Here is a 15,968-nt window from a genome sequence, read left to right as displayed (position 1 = left end):
AAAAATATCGAGCTCAATTAAATGAATTAATTTGCAATATTAAAAGTTTTCGCTCTACATATTTATAAAAATGATTATTAGAGAAAATGTGTCAGCAGTTAAATTTAAAGAAGATATAAAAAGATTGAAGTATTATAAAGAATACAATTATTTATAGAAAAGATTTGGGTAAAAAACATCCAATTTGTGCATGTTCGAAAATGATGCATTTTGTTCTTATATGTATTGCGCTAAAGTGGGGTTAAAACAACAATCACAAAAGTGACCACTCTATTTTTGAGCTTAATCAGGGAACTAACTTTTGAAAGGCTTTTGGCATCATAGACTCTATGACAGAGATGCGCGTGTAAGATGTAAAAATATTTTTAATTACAGAGAAAATAATATTTCATAATCCCAATCGTCTAACAGTGGAATTTTGCTGTTACTAATGAATTCATGTGACAATTCTTAAAATTTATCAAGATAGTGTGGCAAAATCAGATTTTTTGCGCTCTCTCCTATATTGAGAAGCCATTTTATATTAAAAATAATTTTATTTCCTTGTTTTACCTGCTAATTCGATCTGTTTCAAGTCCAGTTATAGTCCTGAGGACCTTAAGTCACAATTATCTTCCACACTGGACGATCATTACGCTCCAAATAATCTGTACAGGTGTTTCACCGCTCTCTGATACCTCTCCTGAAAGAGGAAGGTGTCGAGGCACCAATAAAATTGTTATATTTGTGGGTGGCCAATAGTCTCGATGGTGTTTATACCGGCGATCTCGGCAGGCCTGCTGGGTGAGAGAGGATTGAAAAATATTCTCCCGCAGTTCCAAAAATAAAATATTAGATCAATTTTATATTGAGATGATGGCACTTTATTAAAACAATATTATTTTACAGTTGTTTGCAAAAAGTGACCAAAAATAATAAGTGTTAATATTTTAAGTTTAGATATTGGCAAGAACAGAACAAAAATCAGATCATTTGATTTTAAGTAAATGAAAGATCAAAGGAAATAATAAAGTCTAAAATGATGAGATTCTTACCTCGTAACTTATGGCTAACAAAAAGATTTCAATGGGAATGACTCTACGCTGCGCAGCGCCTGAATGCCAGTGAGACTTCCAACAGAGATGTAAAATTCATGAGGATTCTGGCATAAGTGCAACAGCATTTTGGCAGTAAAACATCTTCAAATGAATCAATGAAATCCACACGCAAAGTAATAAAAACTGCTGGATTAACCATAAGAATTGAGCATATCATATTGTATTTTACAGACTTGTTAAGAGAATGTCAGGGCAACCCCGTTCAACCGCGGAGATCTTCTGACTGAGACAGGCGTGGCGCCGCACGGGGTTGCGTAAGACTGGTACGGGGTTCTCTTGAAGGCACTGGCCGCGACAGGTCTCACGCTGAGCGGCCTCTTGATCGTGGGGCATTGCTTTGGTGTCGAGGGGTTGATTTTGTTGACGTCCACGGCGGCCAGGGGAGACTTCACTTGCGGCACTTTCGGGGTGCACACGTCATAGATCGTCTCCTTCAGACACATTGGCAGCTCCATTTTCGGGGAGAACTGGGTTTTGATGGCTTTCAGGGTGTCGCAGGGCGAGGAGACGTTCTCTTTTTCCTGGGTTACTGAACGACGGGGGAAGTTTGCTGACCGCCTGCGCTCTGGGGTGACTGTATTTGTCGGCTTCCAACCAGCACTGAGCCTGAAAAATGAAAGAGGAAAAATATATTGCATGATGCATACAAATGTCTAACTTTTGATTATTAAAAAAACTTTTAAAAATTATTTAACGTTAAAAAATGTGTTATAGTTATTTACGGAGGTACTCAAGACAAATCGTTTGAATTAATAGCCACAAAATAAAATACAAAATTATGATACTTTAAAGAGTGATGTTTTAGTTAAGCCAACAGAAATTTATTTTTGATGGTCTGTGACTTTAATTTTGTTCTAGGGTCTATAGAAGGAAAAAATTGGCATGTCAGAGCGGAACGATCCCTGCAGGTTCTCCTTTGTAAATAAACATACGCATCAATATTTTCCAAATTACCTTTTCTTTGGGCTTTTCGACTTTGGGCTGATGAGAGGGGATGTATCTTTGGATTTAGCGCCGCCCTTGCGCTTTTCCTCCACAGGACTGGTTTCAAACAGCTTGACACTGGCCAACACCATGCCGGCCCTCTTGTTCTTGATCTCAGCGATCGAGGGCCGGCCGACCGAGTCGAGTTTACTGGGAGTGTTGTGGCTGAGGAAGGACTTGGCATCCAGCCACGACTCGTCCTGGCTGCTGGCGTTGCGGAAGCTCGGCGTCTTTCGCACGTGAAGATGGCTCATTGGAGACTCTGGCGCGTGGAACGAGGAGGCCTTGCGCACGGCGCTTCGAGTCGACATGCCCCTCACGGAAGACATGGGAATGGCGAACTTAGGCGACTTGGTCTGCTCTGCCGTCGGCCAAGCGACCTTTTCAGTCACCACAGGCGTTGACACTTGCTAAAAATACAAAAATAATTATAAATTAAGTGTATACAAGCAGGCGTGAAGAAGAAAAAATTAAAAAGCAGTACTCAAAGTTAAGAAGAAATGTTAATAGATGATTCATTTATAAGCTATGTTTCATTATTTTCCACAAATATATTTAATTAATTGCTGTATGTGTTTGATATTAAAATTATTATAAATTTTAATTTGCGAATTTTCATCAATTTAATTTTTTTAGTTTTCGAGATTACATTAAATAAATGAATAAAATGCCTTCTATTTCATCTATATTATTTTACTTGAAGTTTAATAAATAGATAATAAAAAAACTATCCACAGCGTGCACTAAAACAGATACCCAGGAATTTTTTTATATAATCATACATTTACACTGATCCTAAAGGTACTTGAACTACTAATTTAATCATTGTTGAGAAAATATAATTCCAAATTTCTATTATTTAAGAACAGAAGAAATCAAATTACTTCCTCCCATCCTTCTTCGATAGTTAAAAATGATAAATAAATGAATGCACAAACTGAAAGAAGCAAATTTACAGCATTCCACCCACGTACCTGTGATGTGCTGCTTGATGCGACAGCGGAGCACAGATTGCTCTCAGAGGGAGCATTTTGCCGCTGCAGTTGGCCAGGGCTTGGCTGGGTCAGCCCAGAGGTAATGCTATTGGGGCGGCCCCTCTGCAGACTCCTGCTTGTCTGGCCGGTGCCGGTGACGCTCCTCTGCGGACTTCTGGACAGCCTAGTGCTTGAATTAGTCTTCACGATGCGGCCGGTCTCCTTGGACCTGCGCCGCAAAGTGCCGATTTTCCTCGCACTGGGCGAGCGGATGATCCTGTTCTCGGCCGAGCGGCGGATTTTCAGCTCCCTGCTAAGACGTTTGGCCAGTTGGTCCGTCGTCTGGCAGGTGTTGAAGGGCTCGGCGTCCTCAATGGTCTTCTCGTACTCGGTCTGGACGAAGCTGGCCGTGTGGCCATTTGTGTCCATCTCCTCTGGCTGCTGTTGCTGCTGCGCCTGGCTCAGGACTTGGTTCAGCTGGCTCTCCAGAGAGGCCACTTTGTTTTTGATTTCATCGTACTGCGACTGCAGGTTCAGGGCTGGCGACAGGTCGACCATGGCCGTCGCCCCTCCCAGGCCTTCTGGAATTTTTCCTCGCAGACGCGGGGCGTAGGGAGACGACAGTAGAGGGGTGTCTGAGAAAGTTATCGGAGCCAAACGGCGCATGTTTCGGCCCAGGGAACCACTCAGCGAGCTCCAGCTTTTCTTGCGCCGCAGTGTCCGCGAAACTGGTGGCGCTGGCTCCACTTTAGGCTCAACTTCTGACTTGGGCGGGGACAAGTTTGGAGCTTTCACCAGCTGAAATTGTTGAAGTTCTTAAAATCATATTCGATGGATTGAATTTTTAATCTTTAAATACTATAATAAAATTGTTGCTGAAAAAAGAGGGCAAAAATCAAAATATGAAAGCTCAGAGTCCCTTTTTAAACTAGAATTGCGTGTTTTCACAATTTGTTTCTAGGGTTTGCTCCACAAATCCATTACAACGGCAGCAATTTTATTTATTTTCAACATACTAATAAGGAGTGGTGTTTAAATCCTTGTAACCGAGGGCTGTGAATTTTCAACCACTTTTTTCTAATCCTTAAATCGCAATGAATCTACCACATTAGTTTTCTCTCATAAACCATGAAAATTTTGAAAAACTTTCTTTAAATTAGAACTGTGGGATGAAAAAAATGGTGGCAACTTCCAAGAAAGCCCAAATTTTAATGGCAAGTCCACTAAACCATAATCACGAAAAAGAAACACAATTTTCATACCTGTTTCTTTGAGGTCTTCTTTGAGCCAAAACTCAGACGAGGCTTCTTCAGCTCTGGCTGTCCCATCACTCTTTGCAAAATGCTTAAGAATAAAGATCAAATTAAAAACCAGTTTCCACACAAATTAGTATAAAATTACCTTTCAGACTTTGAACGAGGAGTGAAAAATCTACTTTTCTGTTTGACTTTAATTCCCTGAGGGTGAGGACTCTTTTTCACCGGTTTTGGAGGGCTGGAATTAAAAGCACCGAGTTAATATAATGTTCATCTCCTAAATCTAGATACGCACACACACTTCTAGAGCAGTGAGACCTTACCTTTTGGGCTTAAGAATGGGGGTAATAGTTAAGTGCGACTTAGCGGGCGTATCAGAGGGCATTGGCTTCATACTGACTGGTTTGAAAGGTGTGCTTGACAGCAGCACGCCGTCAGGAATAGAGTGCAGTACATCTAATCTGCAACACAAATTCACACAATTCGTGCAAGCGTCTATCTACTCGAGTTACCACACATAAAAAAGGAAAACACCAGGCAAAATTATGTGCAGTACGAAGAAAAATTACATACTTCATTTTAGCTGACATGGCTACTGGTGCAGGCGTATCAGCCTTCCGTTTTTTGGTTGATTTGATGACAGGTGTGTGCACAGCTTTGCACGGAGTTTCTGTTTCGGTGGGTGATGGGGGTCGAGCACCACCGCCACCAACGATTTTCCGAATTCCATTGAACATTTCTAGAAAATAAATTCAGTAATTTCCCTCTAATTTTAGTAAGCAAATAATTACTTGTCAAAGAGCCACTGCGTCGTTTCCTTGGCTTGGTTTTGGAGCTCACAGAGTCCATGCTGGCATTGCTGGCGACTTCATCAGACTTTTCGTCGTCAATTAGGCCAAGCTGGTAACCCAGGGCCATTGGGATCTCTCCAATGTCTTTGGACTCGTTAATTAGGACCTGAAATCTCGATAAGGTTAAAAATCCTGACGTTTGAAAAACACGCACCTCGAGGATCCGGATGTTGTTATCATGCTGCAGAGCATGATTTGTCAGCTTGTCGTGGCGGTGCTCTGAAATGGGCATAAATGAAGGGGAAAGGACGATTGCCAGATTACTGGCGGGCATCAAATTGCACTTGGAGAAAGAGGCCACGTCAAGAAGAAACTATTAAAAGAAAAAAAGGTAAAATGATGGTATTTTCCACCAAGGCTGAATAATTTACCTCAGTCAAAAAGGCCAGCAGGTGCAAATGAGATGCTGGTAGCAACGTGCACAGCAAAATCATGAATTCATTGCTTTGCTTCTGAGCCCTGCAATTGAATAAATTTTAATATCAAGTAGATTATTTTAAAATAAATAATACTTTGAGAGAACATCTTGAAATGCAGGAGAAATTAGCGGCTCTGGCAACTCCCGAAGGAAATGTTTTAGAACATTGGCCAAATCAACTTCATGGAAGTTTTCCTGAACTGTTCCACCGGCTTCAAAGTGCGTCTAAAAATGGGAGAAAAAAATAACAAAATTCTTGGCAGGTATGTATTAACAAAAAGACAGCCATGCCTTAATTTCTTTCTGCCTTGTGGATGAGCCTGCTTTTCGAAAGATCCCTTCAGTGTCCAAGTGCTTTCCGATTTCCTGGCACAAATCAACAACAAAACAAGGCACGTCAACAACTCCTCCTGACTTCAGCAAAATTGGTTGTTTTGGAAGAGCCTCCAAGGGACGCTGGAAAATTCTTGTCTTCAGCGTTGAGTGACGCTGGAAGAAAACAGCAAATTCAAATCAAATATCACGCTCACTTAAATAATCAAACGCTGGACATACCTTTTTAGCTTTTTTAATTTTCAAAGCACTGGCCTTCACTCCCAATCTTCTCTGCAGTTCTTTTTCCAGGTGACCCAGGAGGATTTCCCTGTTTTCCAGCGAAAAAACGTGCATCGTGGAATTCCGTCACCTTGTTTCGTGTGAATTTATGGTGCCTTCAACTCAAAAAATCGGCGAAATAACTAAAAATGTAATCCCTTCAACATCGTCACCAGTTGCAAGGTAACAGCTCGAGCAACGATTTAGCGGCGACACCGCGACAGAATTCCGCTCAAAACTAGAATTTTATCGCTCTGCTCCCATTGGCGGGCAAAATTAATTGGAGCAGCAGATTGGTCAAAACGTTTCGTCCAACCAATCGGAACGCAAGGTCGAATCCAGATAAGCTGTAAAACAAACCGTCACTTCGCAGTTGTACCAGCATGACCTAAAGGATCTCTGGCCATTATTTTGATTTTGTTACGTTGGTGCTTGCTGCCGCTGCCCCTGAAGAGCTCGACTCAAAAATGAACATGTGATTTCTATCAACAATACCGAAAACCAAATATTTTGCAGCTTTCAGATAAAACGTCGACACTGTTTGATAGATTTCAGGGCTATTTTTCTATTTAATTGGTTCGCCAGTTTATTTACAAAATTTTGTTGTGCACTCATCCTGCGTAATTTTTATTCATAAAATCCAAACATGATTGGGATGAGGTTACTGCGGCATGCTCTCAGAACTGAGGCAAGAAATCATTTGAAGGTAGTGAGACACTTTTCCAAAGATTCCGATGCGATGAACAGTGGTTAGTATGGACAGTAAATAATTTCCGACAAATAATAACGGACTAATGAATTTCAGGAGTTGAGAGGGACCCTAGTCAGACATTTATTTCTCCAGAAGTCCAGAGTTTGCTGAAAGAATTAACGGCTGTAAATTTGGGCAAGGTCTTTGAGATTAAAAGATACCAGGAGAAACTTGGCACTCCAAAATACAAATTCATGACAGACGAGGAAGTGGAAATTGTAATATTGAAAGAAGACAACTTAAGCGATAAAAATAAATTTGCAATATAATTCTAGGCGCGTAATAAAGCAGTGCAGCAAAGTGCCGAGAAACTGCAGATGCCTCCAGTGTTGCTGGCAAGAAAAGAAAATCCTGAAGTGCTCGCTAGGGATCCGATTTTAAAGGGCTACGATCCTGACAACTCGACCTACGTTTTCACAGACATCACATTCGGAAAATCAGATCATGTAAAGTTTCTTCTAATTTCTATATAATTCAAACTTAACTAAATTTTACTGCAGGACCGACTGATTGTGAAAAGAGAACCGGACGGCACTTTGAGCAAAGTGACTTGGGAGGAGCGAGATAATATCAATCAGGTCTATTTCCCGTTCCCAGGGAGGAAATGGACGCTGCCCAAGATGTTTGAGCCTGAATATTTTGATGTAATGCTGAAAAATGTAGTGATAAAGCATGTTTTTCACGTTTTTAATCTCAGGATCTTATGAAAAGAGAAGAGTACGTATTCATCCTGGACAGGGCCTGCGTCCAATTCGAGCCAAACCACCCAAAATATATCGAGATCACTCAGAAAACGTATGAAACAATCAACGAGAAGAAGTCCTTTGATAAACTGCGATCGACCAGACATTTTGGACCGTTGGCGTTCCACCTTGCTTGGAACAAGCAGATCGATAATCTGGTTTTAGAGTGTTTGCAGAAGGAAAGGTACACATCAAGTTTAAATCCTATTCAAAATTAGATTTAAAAATTCATATTTTAAGAATTGACGATGCTGTTCGCGCTATTCAATTGCTCCACATCATTCATCAGGACTCGAAGTCGATAAATGTCCAGTTTGATGGCAACAACCACATGGAATTCATCAAGGTAAACCACAATATTTATTAATTGAAGTAGAAAATAATTAAAAATTATTTCAGAACTACACAAACACAGACAGCCTGAAGCAGGGAGCTTTGAGTCTCGCGATTGAAACTTTTGAACAGACAGCCCTTCAGAGACAAGAACTGCTGTCAGTCCACAACAGCTAAAAGTGTGTACAGTTAAAATCAAAAGTTTGTCTAAAATAATAACTATTAAAATTTGTGCGTTACACAGATATTTCACATTTTTTTTTGTCACAAACTGAGATTTATCTTATAATCTCTAGATTTAGGTGTTGCAATTATTGTTGACGTTTCGGTACATAGTATTTGCCCCAATTAGGTTGCAACCGTTCTTTTTATTCCTGAGATCTTGCAAAACAGTAAATTCCCAGGTAATTTTTTTCGAAAAGAGTGGGTTTAGCTGACCGTTTCTCCACATGTTGCACACCAGTTGTTCTTCACTTGCCAGTAAAGGATTATTACAATTGTTATAAAGAAGTTTAGAACATTTTCATTAAAAGGCACGTCAATCAAACTTTTTTGGAAATTTTATCTTTGAAACTTGGTGTTTTGATCGGCGATTTCTTAGATTTCTGGGCTATTCGCGCTGGTAGGCGACACGCCACCAACGGTAGCACGCTTCGTTCTCCCATTTGGAGGCTAGCAACAGTATTATGATTTGTTATTGCAATTAAAACTCAAAGATTGACAAATAATAATTAGAATAGCTTTATTAAAACTGTAACGTCACAGAGATTATATCAATATATATTTTGATCACAAGTAGTTATGTCAGATCTAAAGAAATTCGTTTTGTTCTGTAATTACGTTGGCACGGAAACAATTGATCCCACAAAACTTGCTATTTTTTACCCCAGCTAAGCTTCTTACTCCACCGTGGCCGAGGTGGCCATCATGTTGACACCACAGGTTCCATCACCGCGGTACACTCGGTAGTAACCCTGGAAGAAAAATTTAAATAAATCCACGCCCTTTAAAATGTTTAAGCAATGCAAAATTTAGCCGCTTTGGTACCTGTTCGCCCCACTGCGGTCCCCAACTGTTCTTTACAGTCCAGAAGGGGAGCGTCTTGTTGAACAGCGGATACGCTGAAAAAAAGGCGCAAAAATCAGTGTCTAGCTTACCTTTTCACCCCATTTGGGACCCCAGCTGTTTTTCACGATCCAGTAAGGGAGTTTGCGGTGGCGGATAGAGGTTGCTGTTGGAACAACAATAGAACAGGGCCTTTGTTAGCGCACACACTCATGGGAATGGGTATTAGTAGATGATTTAGGTGGCCAGCCGTTTGGATATACGTCCCCAAAGCGAAAAGTGGGTCCTTATCAGAGTCGAATGAGAAATTTTTTATTTCTTGGCCAATTGTTATGTAGACTTGGTATTTTATTAATCAAAGAGACTTCAAACTGGCTTTAAAAATCGGTGTTGGTTATCTTTTTGGAACTGTAATTAACTTTTTTAAATTCTTTGGTTATAAAAATAAATGCATTTAAATCGCTAATTTGATGGACAAAAATCTCTTAATATTGTACCACAAGAAGAGTTCAAGAAATATTTTTGAAACTTTATATAGAGGCAGATTAACAAATAATATTTTGGCTTGATACTAAATTAAAGAAAAAAAGATCAAATTCCGACAAGACGAATTTTTGTTCCTTTTAAGTCGGAATTCACAAAATGAAATCTGGGTTTTAAACTTAATGAAAAATTAAGAATTATCGCATGTTTTGAAAACTGGCAACAATTCCCAAGTCTACCAATTTTAACTTGAGTTTTTTTATGCAAATTTTACTGAATTCTGCTAATAAGGAGTCCTTGTAAAAAAAGACCAATAACTCACTGTGAACACCAAAGCCGACAATGAGGACTCCGTGATCAAGGTCCTTGGGGCTGCACAAGAATTTTGGAGGGTGAGACACGCCTCCAAAGTAGAACTGAAAGAAGAATAATTATTATCATTTATTATGATGTTTGTTTAGTCTCACAATCAGTCACAAATACATCATTTGAATATAAGAGAAAGGGCGTCAATTCAGGAAACCTCAGTTAAATTAATTTTTTAAGGTAAAACCAACCTGCATGGCATTCGCATTGATGCCTATAGAGATAGGTCCGTTCTTGACGAGCCACTTGGCGATGCTGTCTTCGTCTGAAGTAATGTTCACTCCGCCAGTGACGGTAGCGCGCACCTCGGTCTTGTCAAAGTGGCACTTTTCGTCCTTGCCGTCATATGGATAGTCGGTTTCAGTCTCCAGACCACCGATGTTCAAGAGAGCCTCGTAGGCGTTGCTAGGCAAACCTCCGTTGCAGCCGCTGTCCAGGCTGTCGCAGTCGACCAGCTCCTGCTCAGAAAGGGAGAGAAGTTCTCCCTTGCGGATGGCCCACTGACCTTCGACGTTGCCAGTGACTGAGAAAGCCCAGCAAGATCCACATTGACCCTAAAATGTGAATAATTATTCAACAAGGCTGTTGCAAACAGGATGGGACTGTGGAAAAATAAAAACCCTCCAAGAGCACGGTTTTCATCTCTTTGGAATTAATAATTAAGAGGAGAATGACTGTGCAAAATTAATTTCAAAACTAATTTCTTATTCTCATATGGGTTGATGGCGTTTTAATCCAATTTTCTCTCAGGCAGGTTGCTTCTAATTTAGCTTGAATGAGCTGAAATTCAAAATATTTGCTCTCCTGAACCTTTTTATATAGTCCAAATATTTTAACGTGATAACTGAGCTGCAGTTCTAAACCGATACGCCGATTTTATTTATCAACCAAACAAAAAATTAAAAGAAACTGACCAAGTTTTTAAATATTTATCTTTTGAGAACAAAATCAAGTTTTGTTTTAGGACAAGGTTGGGAACCCCCCATTTATTTTTCAACAAACCTGATTTTTAACTGGAGTGACAGCATTGTAGTTGCGCCAGTCGAACTCATCAGGGAGGGTAATATTCGGAATAATAGCTTTCTTCATGATGAGCTTTCCCTTCTTTTCAAAAGTGGGTTTGAGTCCTAGGTAGTTTCGCTTAAACTCCTCGCCTGACACAAATATCACATTAATTAAAATCATTTGAAAGATTTCATCATCAATTTTACTTGTCATGTCGGCAAATCTGGTTGGCCCGTACTTGGCGGTGCCCTGCTCGGTTTCCTGCAGGTACTGGATCTTCTTCATGTTGGCGCGGAAAATGCGGTATCGCCTGTGGAATTCTTCCTCTGATTCGTAATGTTTGCCGTGACGCTCAATGTACTTGAGGAAAATTCCAACATGGATGTCATGGGTGCCTCCACCAATCTTTCCGACAGACTGCAAATGACAATAAATAATTTTTTTTCATTAAAAACTTATTTAAAGAGAATAGAATAATTTTAATGTCTCTTAATTTGATGGAAGGAAATTTTAATGGACCAGATTTTTTAAAGAAAAAATTCATAAATTAATTCTTCAGTAGACTCAAACTCCCAAACAGCTTGATCAACAGTAAAAAGAACACGCAGATTATTTTTTCTCTTCAAATTTTACTAGAGCTAGCTCATCTTTATTTAACTTTGAAATTTAATAGTCCCATTATATTTATCTATTTATATCAATGCATCTAGTTGCACTGTATTTAATGAGTCACAAAAGTCCAATTAAAAATTTTCTAAAAACAACTCACCCGCCTTGTCCTCGACACAGACTGTGTGCAAGTAAAGTTAGTCACCTCCCTTGCATTCAACCAGGGTCGATCCCACACCTGGACGTCGCAAATTTCCCTTTCTGAGCCTTCAGTCAGCTGGATTTTGGTCGGCTTGGGCGTGTTCTTTGCCCAGTCACTGTAGCCAAGCTCCAGTTTCAGGTAGTACAAAGCTCCAGAAACCACTTGCTGCCTGGCAGAGACAATTTTGACAACTGTTCTGTGGTAGAGTGCGTTGGTTCCTTTGTCCAGCTCAAGCACGGCGTGATCGGCGATTTCTTTGAATTTAGGGTCGTTCGCGTCGGCTGGTGACACGCCACCAACTAAACCACGCTTGGTTCTTCCACTTGTCGCAGGTGCGACGCCAGGATTTTCAGCCTCGTGCACTTCAAAGGCGCCTGTTGATAAATGACATTGGGTTAAATTCACGGACTGATTGGTTGATTCCATACCCTCGGGTTCGCATTCCGATCGCATGACCTTGGTCGTTGGTTTGCCTCTGGGCGTGTCAGGTTGGGACTGGTGCACCTGCACCTTGCAGAGGAGCGTGGGAAGGGAGTCGCCGGCGATGCAGTCCTCACCTCCGTTGTCGCAAGGGGGCATCACCGCAATTCGCATGGACAGATGGTACAAAACGCCATTTACAAGCTGAATTTAGAAAGAGGAAAATATTCATGAGAACAAAAAAGGCAAAGGAGAGTTAAAAGTGTATGTTCTGCAATTTTTTAACTTTATTCCAGCCACCACAAGTACATGTTTTCCAATCAATTGGTTTAGCTGGCAATTAATCCCAAGTACTGGTGTTTACAAACCTGTTTTTTCGCTTCAATAACATCAATCAGCTTCCTTCTGCTGACATCGTCGTCAATGTCATCAATATTCTTGAGGGCCATTTCAGCCAGTTCCCTCATCTTATCGCCTTCCTTCTCCAAATCGATGGGTTCAGGGCTGCCCAAGAGGTTTGATCGTTTCGCCCTTGTCTGAGGAACTTCAGCAAACTGCTGGGCCTCCTCTGACTTGTCTTCTTCGCTGTAAATTTCTCGCTCCTGAGGGGATGGCTCGGTCACTTCAGGCTCAACGGTCGTTACTTCATTGATCGGCTTGCACAGGGCGCTGGAGAGTTTCCTCTTCCTGTCGACGGCACCTTCGATGACCTCAACGCGGCATGTCAAAGTGCTCTCAGCCCCCTCGGCCACTTCACAAGGCTCAGTCTCTTGCAGGCAGGGCGTCAGTTCGACGTTCAAAACGTAGCGGACACCGTTAATCACCTTTAAATATTTTTTGGATTAATAAAAAAATGAGAAAGTGCTCCATGTTTGACAGCTACGATTTATTTCTTATTTTTTAGTTTTTATTTTGAGTACGTAAAATAAAAAGATCTAAGTACTTAAAAACACTTGGGGACTTTCCCAATTGTGTAATAATTGTGGATTTTAATTGTTTATTGTACCTGTCGGTGGGCGGACAGCACCCTGACGAGTTTATGCGGACTGGAGACCAACTGTCCAGCGTTTATGTCATTCACAGCAGAGTTGGCAAGTTCAGTAACCTTTTCATCCTCTTTGTTCACTTCCTGAAGGCAGCCGGTGCAGTAGCCAGGGCGCTTGATTGCATCCCCAACAAAATCAGCTAATTATTGACCATTAAAACGACTTTTCATCCAAATTAAAAAGACAGCAAACCTTTTCTGGCATCAGGGGCAGTGGGCATGAGCTTGCAGTAAGGGCGAGAGAGCAGAATATCATTCTTCCAAGGCCTGGACCAGGTTGACAGGGTGCAGAAGTAAGGCTGTCCCTTTGGCTCGCACTGCCACTGCAGCCCGCGAGCGTCCTTGGGACATCTGGTCGCAGACAACTCCAGTTTGAGCAAGGTTGTGGTTCCTCCAGAGCCGTGAGTCATCTTAAAAGGGACAAATTTAATTTGCAGGAGCCGCGTTTAAAACAGTCGTACTATTTCAGAGGCCTCCAGGGTATCGTGGACAGTGAAGTTAAAAACGGAATCAGTATCAGAGTTGATGTTCTCCAGGGCCCAGTTGATTTGAGACTTGATCTCGTCAGGAGTGAGCATCTTGTTTCCTGCGGACGAAAAGTCGTCTGACAAAGCAAAGCAGGTGGTTTCCATCTCCATCACTTGCATCGTGCCAGGGGCGCCGAGGGTTGAAGAGAGCTCGCACACTTCCAGCTCCATGACGTCGCCGGTTCCAGCGGTCACTTTGGAAGTGATGTAAACCTCGGTTCCAGCAGAGGTTTCCTAATTATAAAATTAGGAGAGTTAGAAAAAGGGAGCTTAAGTTTGTCTTAAAGGCCCCTGAATGGCATGAATTGAAGCCATTTTTCATAAATATAAAATAAATATTTGGTTTGATAGCCAGATTTAATAAAAATAGTTTCATATTTACAGTAATTTAATCCAATTTTTACCAGCTGGAGGGAGATATTATTTTTAAAAAATAGTAATAATTAACAGGAGGTGATTATAAATAGCTGACTAACACAATAAACCTCTTAAGTGATTGTAAATTCAAGACTATTTGTAGATAAGCCTCTAGAAAACAAAACCCTATTAAAATAATTACCCTTTTCTTCACGGACAAGATGTCAATGACTTTTCTCTTGCGGCCGGTGTCTCTCTGCAGCTTCATAAGGCCGTCGTCCAGAATTTTGGAGACGAAGTTGTTGGAGTGCTTGACCAGGTAGCCCTCTTTGTACTGGGGCGCCGGAGGGTCAGATTCGCGAATGAAGCACTTGACGTCCGACACCTCACCAGCCAGAATGCCACCCTGACACACCATTCCCGTCTCGATGCACAGGGCATCTTCAGGGTCCTTGCATTTGGGACTCAATTCGGCCAGGAAAAAGGTCGTGTCACCCTAAAAATGAGATGAAAGCAACCATAGATTTTTTTAATCTGCTATTCTGGATGAGATATTATATGGCGTTGTAAAAATTTGTGAATCAAGTAGAACAACAGGCTCAAAATAAATTTAAAATTAAATTTGGTAAAATTCAAGTTTAAGAAAAAAAATACATAAACGAAGAAGATAATTAAAAGCTATTTCCAAGAAATAGTTTTATCTTTTCTTTCAACCAGCTGAGTAAAACTATGAGTTGTATGGTTGTGAAATTAAAACTCATCTCTGGCAATGACCAATAGAAAAAGATTAAAAATATAATTACATTAAAAATTTATTCTTCAAGGGCAATAATATTATGTGCGCAGTTATTATTTATTGACCAATAAATGATTTAAATTCCAATTCATATAATTGCAAAAAAAAGTTGAACTATTGATCCCTAGTTATGTATTCTGCAGAGGAAAACATGTCATGATTTTCAAAGCAGTACATAAACAAACATTGTGAAGACAGCCAATAATATTGATTTTAGTACCAAGCTGCGACGCAATTCATGAAAATCATTCTTTCACTCTAAGATTCAACAGGCAAACTTCGAAACTTACGACCAACTGAGTCTCAAAGACGTCGGCATCCTGCTTGAAATCGTATCTGTTGCCTTGTTGTCCTTGGAGGAACTGCAACAGTTTGCTGGAGATTTGCTGATTCGTCACTGTGTCCTCGTTCGCCAGGGCCGAACAAAGCAAAGCGGCGGTGACGAGGGACAGGAGCAGGGCTTTGCTGCCCGTTCGCACCATTGCTCTCGACAAAATCAACTGACAGAGGAAGTTACAACCCAAATTCGCCAAAGTTCCTCTTATAACAACAGCAGTCTCATGTTTTGCTCTACCACGCAAATCACTGCTCGCTCACTTCACTGCTGACTGCTGCTTTCGGCTTTGCTTGGCTACGTCAGTGTTTTACTACTCCTACTCCTCTCTCTCCTCTCCGCCCTGCAGTCAAGACGCTGGTTGCTGTGCGGTGCGGGGCGCACTGGGCGCAGTCGTGCGGTTCAACAGCCTGTGAAAGATGCCTATCCCTACTCCATTTATCGTGTCATTTATTGTAACACTATTACATGCCTCCAAAATATTCCATGAATTGAATCCTACGCGCGTGTCTCTAATTAGTGCTAACGTGTTGCGTAACAACTACTATACTAGAGATCTTGTTTTATAATTGAAATTGAATTACGTTGAGGAATATTTTTTTAAAACTGGACATTTTTAAAAGGGCATTTTTTATTATTTTTGCCTTGTCTGCTTTTTCGCAGAACGAAAAATAGGCTATTGTTCATTTACGAGTTTGAAATCGTCCTGGTCCCGGCAAAATTGCGTAACTTTCAACAACCAAACGCGAATTTCCTTG

General features: G+C 40.9%; 3 protein-coding genes across 4 annotated transcripts; 1 reads left to right on the top strand and 2 right to left on the bottom strand.

Moving 5' to 3' along the window:
• Positions 1–869: 869 nt before the first annotated feature.
• LOC135943673 (uncharacterized) lies at positions 870–6,478 on the bottom strand. The gene is made up of 13 exons (XM_065490328.1): positions 6,136–6,478; positions 5,872–6,069; positions 5,675–5,805; positions 5,534–5,621; positions 5,317–5,475; positions 5,103–5,268; positions 4,885–5,050; positions 4,635–4,772; positions 4,457–4,549; positions 4,318–4,399; positions 3,056–3,853; positions 2,052–2,491; positions 870–1,703 (listed from the first exon to the last, which is right to left on the bottom strand). The coding sequence occupies exons 1-13, from the start codon at positions 6,247–6,249 to the stop codon at positions 1,274–1,276; spliced, it is 3,003 nt and encodes a 1,000-aa protein (XP_065346400.1). The 5' UTR covers positions 6,250–6,478; the 3' UTR covers positions 870–1,273.
• Positions 6,479–6,616: 138 nt separating this feature from the next.
• On the top strand, positions 6,617–8,246 carry mRpS22 (mitochondrial ribosomal protein S22). Its single transcript, XM_065490332.1, has 7 exons — positions 6,617–6,923; positions 6,980–7,143; positions 7,201–7,371; positions 7,426–7,569; positions 7,623–7,852; positions 7,909–8,014; positions 8,068–8,246. The coding sequence occupies exons 1-7, from the start codon at positions 6,821–6,823 to the stop codon at positions 8,176–8,178; spliced, it is 1,029 nt and encodes a 342-aa protein (XP_065346404.1). The 5' UTR covers positions 6,617–6,820; the 3' UTR covers positions 8,179–8,246.
• A 472-nt stretch (positions 8,247–8,718) lies between these two features.
• LOC135943672 (uncharacterized) lies at positions 8,719–15,495 on the bottom strand. 2 transcript variants are annotated; one of them, XM_065490326.1, is made up of 14 exons: positions 15,167–15,495; positions 14,283–14,576; positions 13,658–13,957; positions 13,390–13,606; positions 13,158–13,336; positions 12,520–12,975; positions 12,160–12,355; positions 11,690–12,105; positions 11,127–11,337; positions 10,918–11,069; positions 10,107–10,469; positions 9,872–9,965; positions 9,159–9,232; positions 8,719–8,975 (listed from the first exon to the last, which is right to left on the bottom strand). In XM_065490326.1, the coding sequence occupies exons 1-14, from the start codon at positions 15,356–15,358 to the stop codon at positions 8,901–8,903; spliced, it is 3,219 nt and encodes a 1,072-aa protein (XP_065346398.1). In that variant the 5' UTR covers positions 15,359–15,495; the 3' UTR covers positions 8,719–8,900. The 2 variants fall into 2 exon arrangements, with proteins under 2 accessions (XP_065346398.1, XP_065346399.1); XM_065490327.1 differs by lacking the exon at positions 9,159–9,232 and adding an exon at positions 9,049–9,122.
• Between the last annotated feature and the right edge of the window lie 473 nt (positions 15,496–15,968).

Source organism: Cloeon dipterum, chromosome 4 (genome assembly GCF_949628265.1).
Source record: "Cloeon dipterum chromosome 4, ieCloDipt1.1, whole genome shotgun sequence".
NCBI classification, from domain to species: Eukaryota; Metazoa; Arthropoda; class Insecta; order Ephemeroptera; family Baetidae; genus Cloeon; species Cloeon dipterum.
This window is presented reverse-complemented; position numbering and strand designations above follow the sequence as displayed.

Excerpts from the sequence above, each read along its gene's own strand:
- mRpS22 (XM_065490332.1), top strand. The coding sequence starts at position 6,821 with ATGATTGGGATGAGGTTACTGCGGCATGCTCTCAGAACTGAGGCAAGA. Across the intron at positions 6,924-6,979 it reads TTCCGATGCGATGAACAGTG|GAGTTGAGAGGGACCCTAGT; the intron begins GTTAGTATGGAC and ends AATGAATTTCAG. Across the intron at positions 7,372-7,425 it reads CATTCGGAAAATCAGATCAT|GACCGACTGATTGTGAAAAG; the intron begins GTAAAGTTTCTT and ends ATTTTACTGCAG.
- LOC135943672 (XM_065490326.1), bottom strand. The coding sequence starts at position 15,358 with ATGGTGCGAACGGGCAGCAAAGCCCTGCTCCTGTCCCTCGTCACCGCC. Across the intron at positions 13,958-14,282 it reads TCTTGTCCGTGAAGAAAAGG|GAAACCTCTGCTGGAACCGA; the intron begins GTAATTATTTTA and ends TTTTATAATTAG. Across the intron at positions 11,070-11,126 it reads CAGATTTGCCGACATGACAA|GCGAGGAGTTTAAGCGAAAC; the intron begins GTAAAATTGATG and ends TATTTGTGTCAG.
- LOC135943673 (XM_065490328.1), bottom strand. The coding sequence starts at position 6,249 with ATGCACGTTTTTTCGCTGGAAAACAGGGAAATCCTCCTGGGTCACCTG. Across the intron at positions 5,806-5,871 it reads CAAGGCAGAAAGAAATTAAG|ACGCACTTTGAAGCCGGTGG; the intron begins GCATGGCTGTCT and ends TCCCATTTTTAG. Across the intron at positions 4,400-4,456 it reads CCTCGTTCAAAGTCTGAAAG|CATTTTGCAAAGAGTGATGG; the intron begins GTAATTTTATAC and ends TTTATTCTTAAG.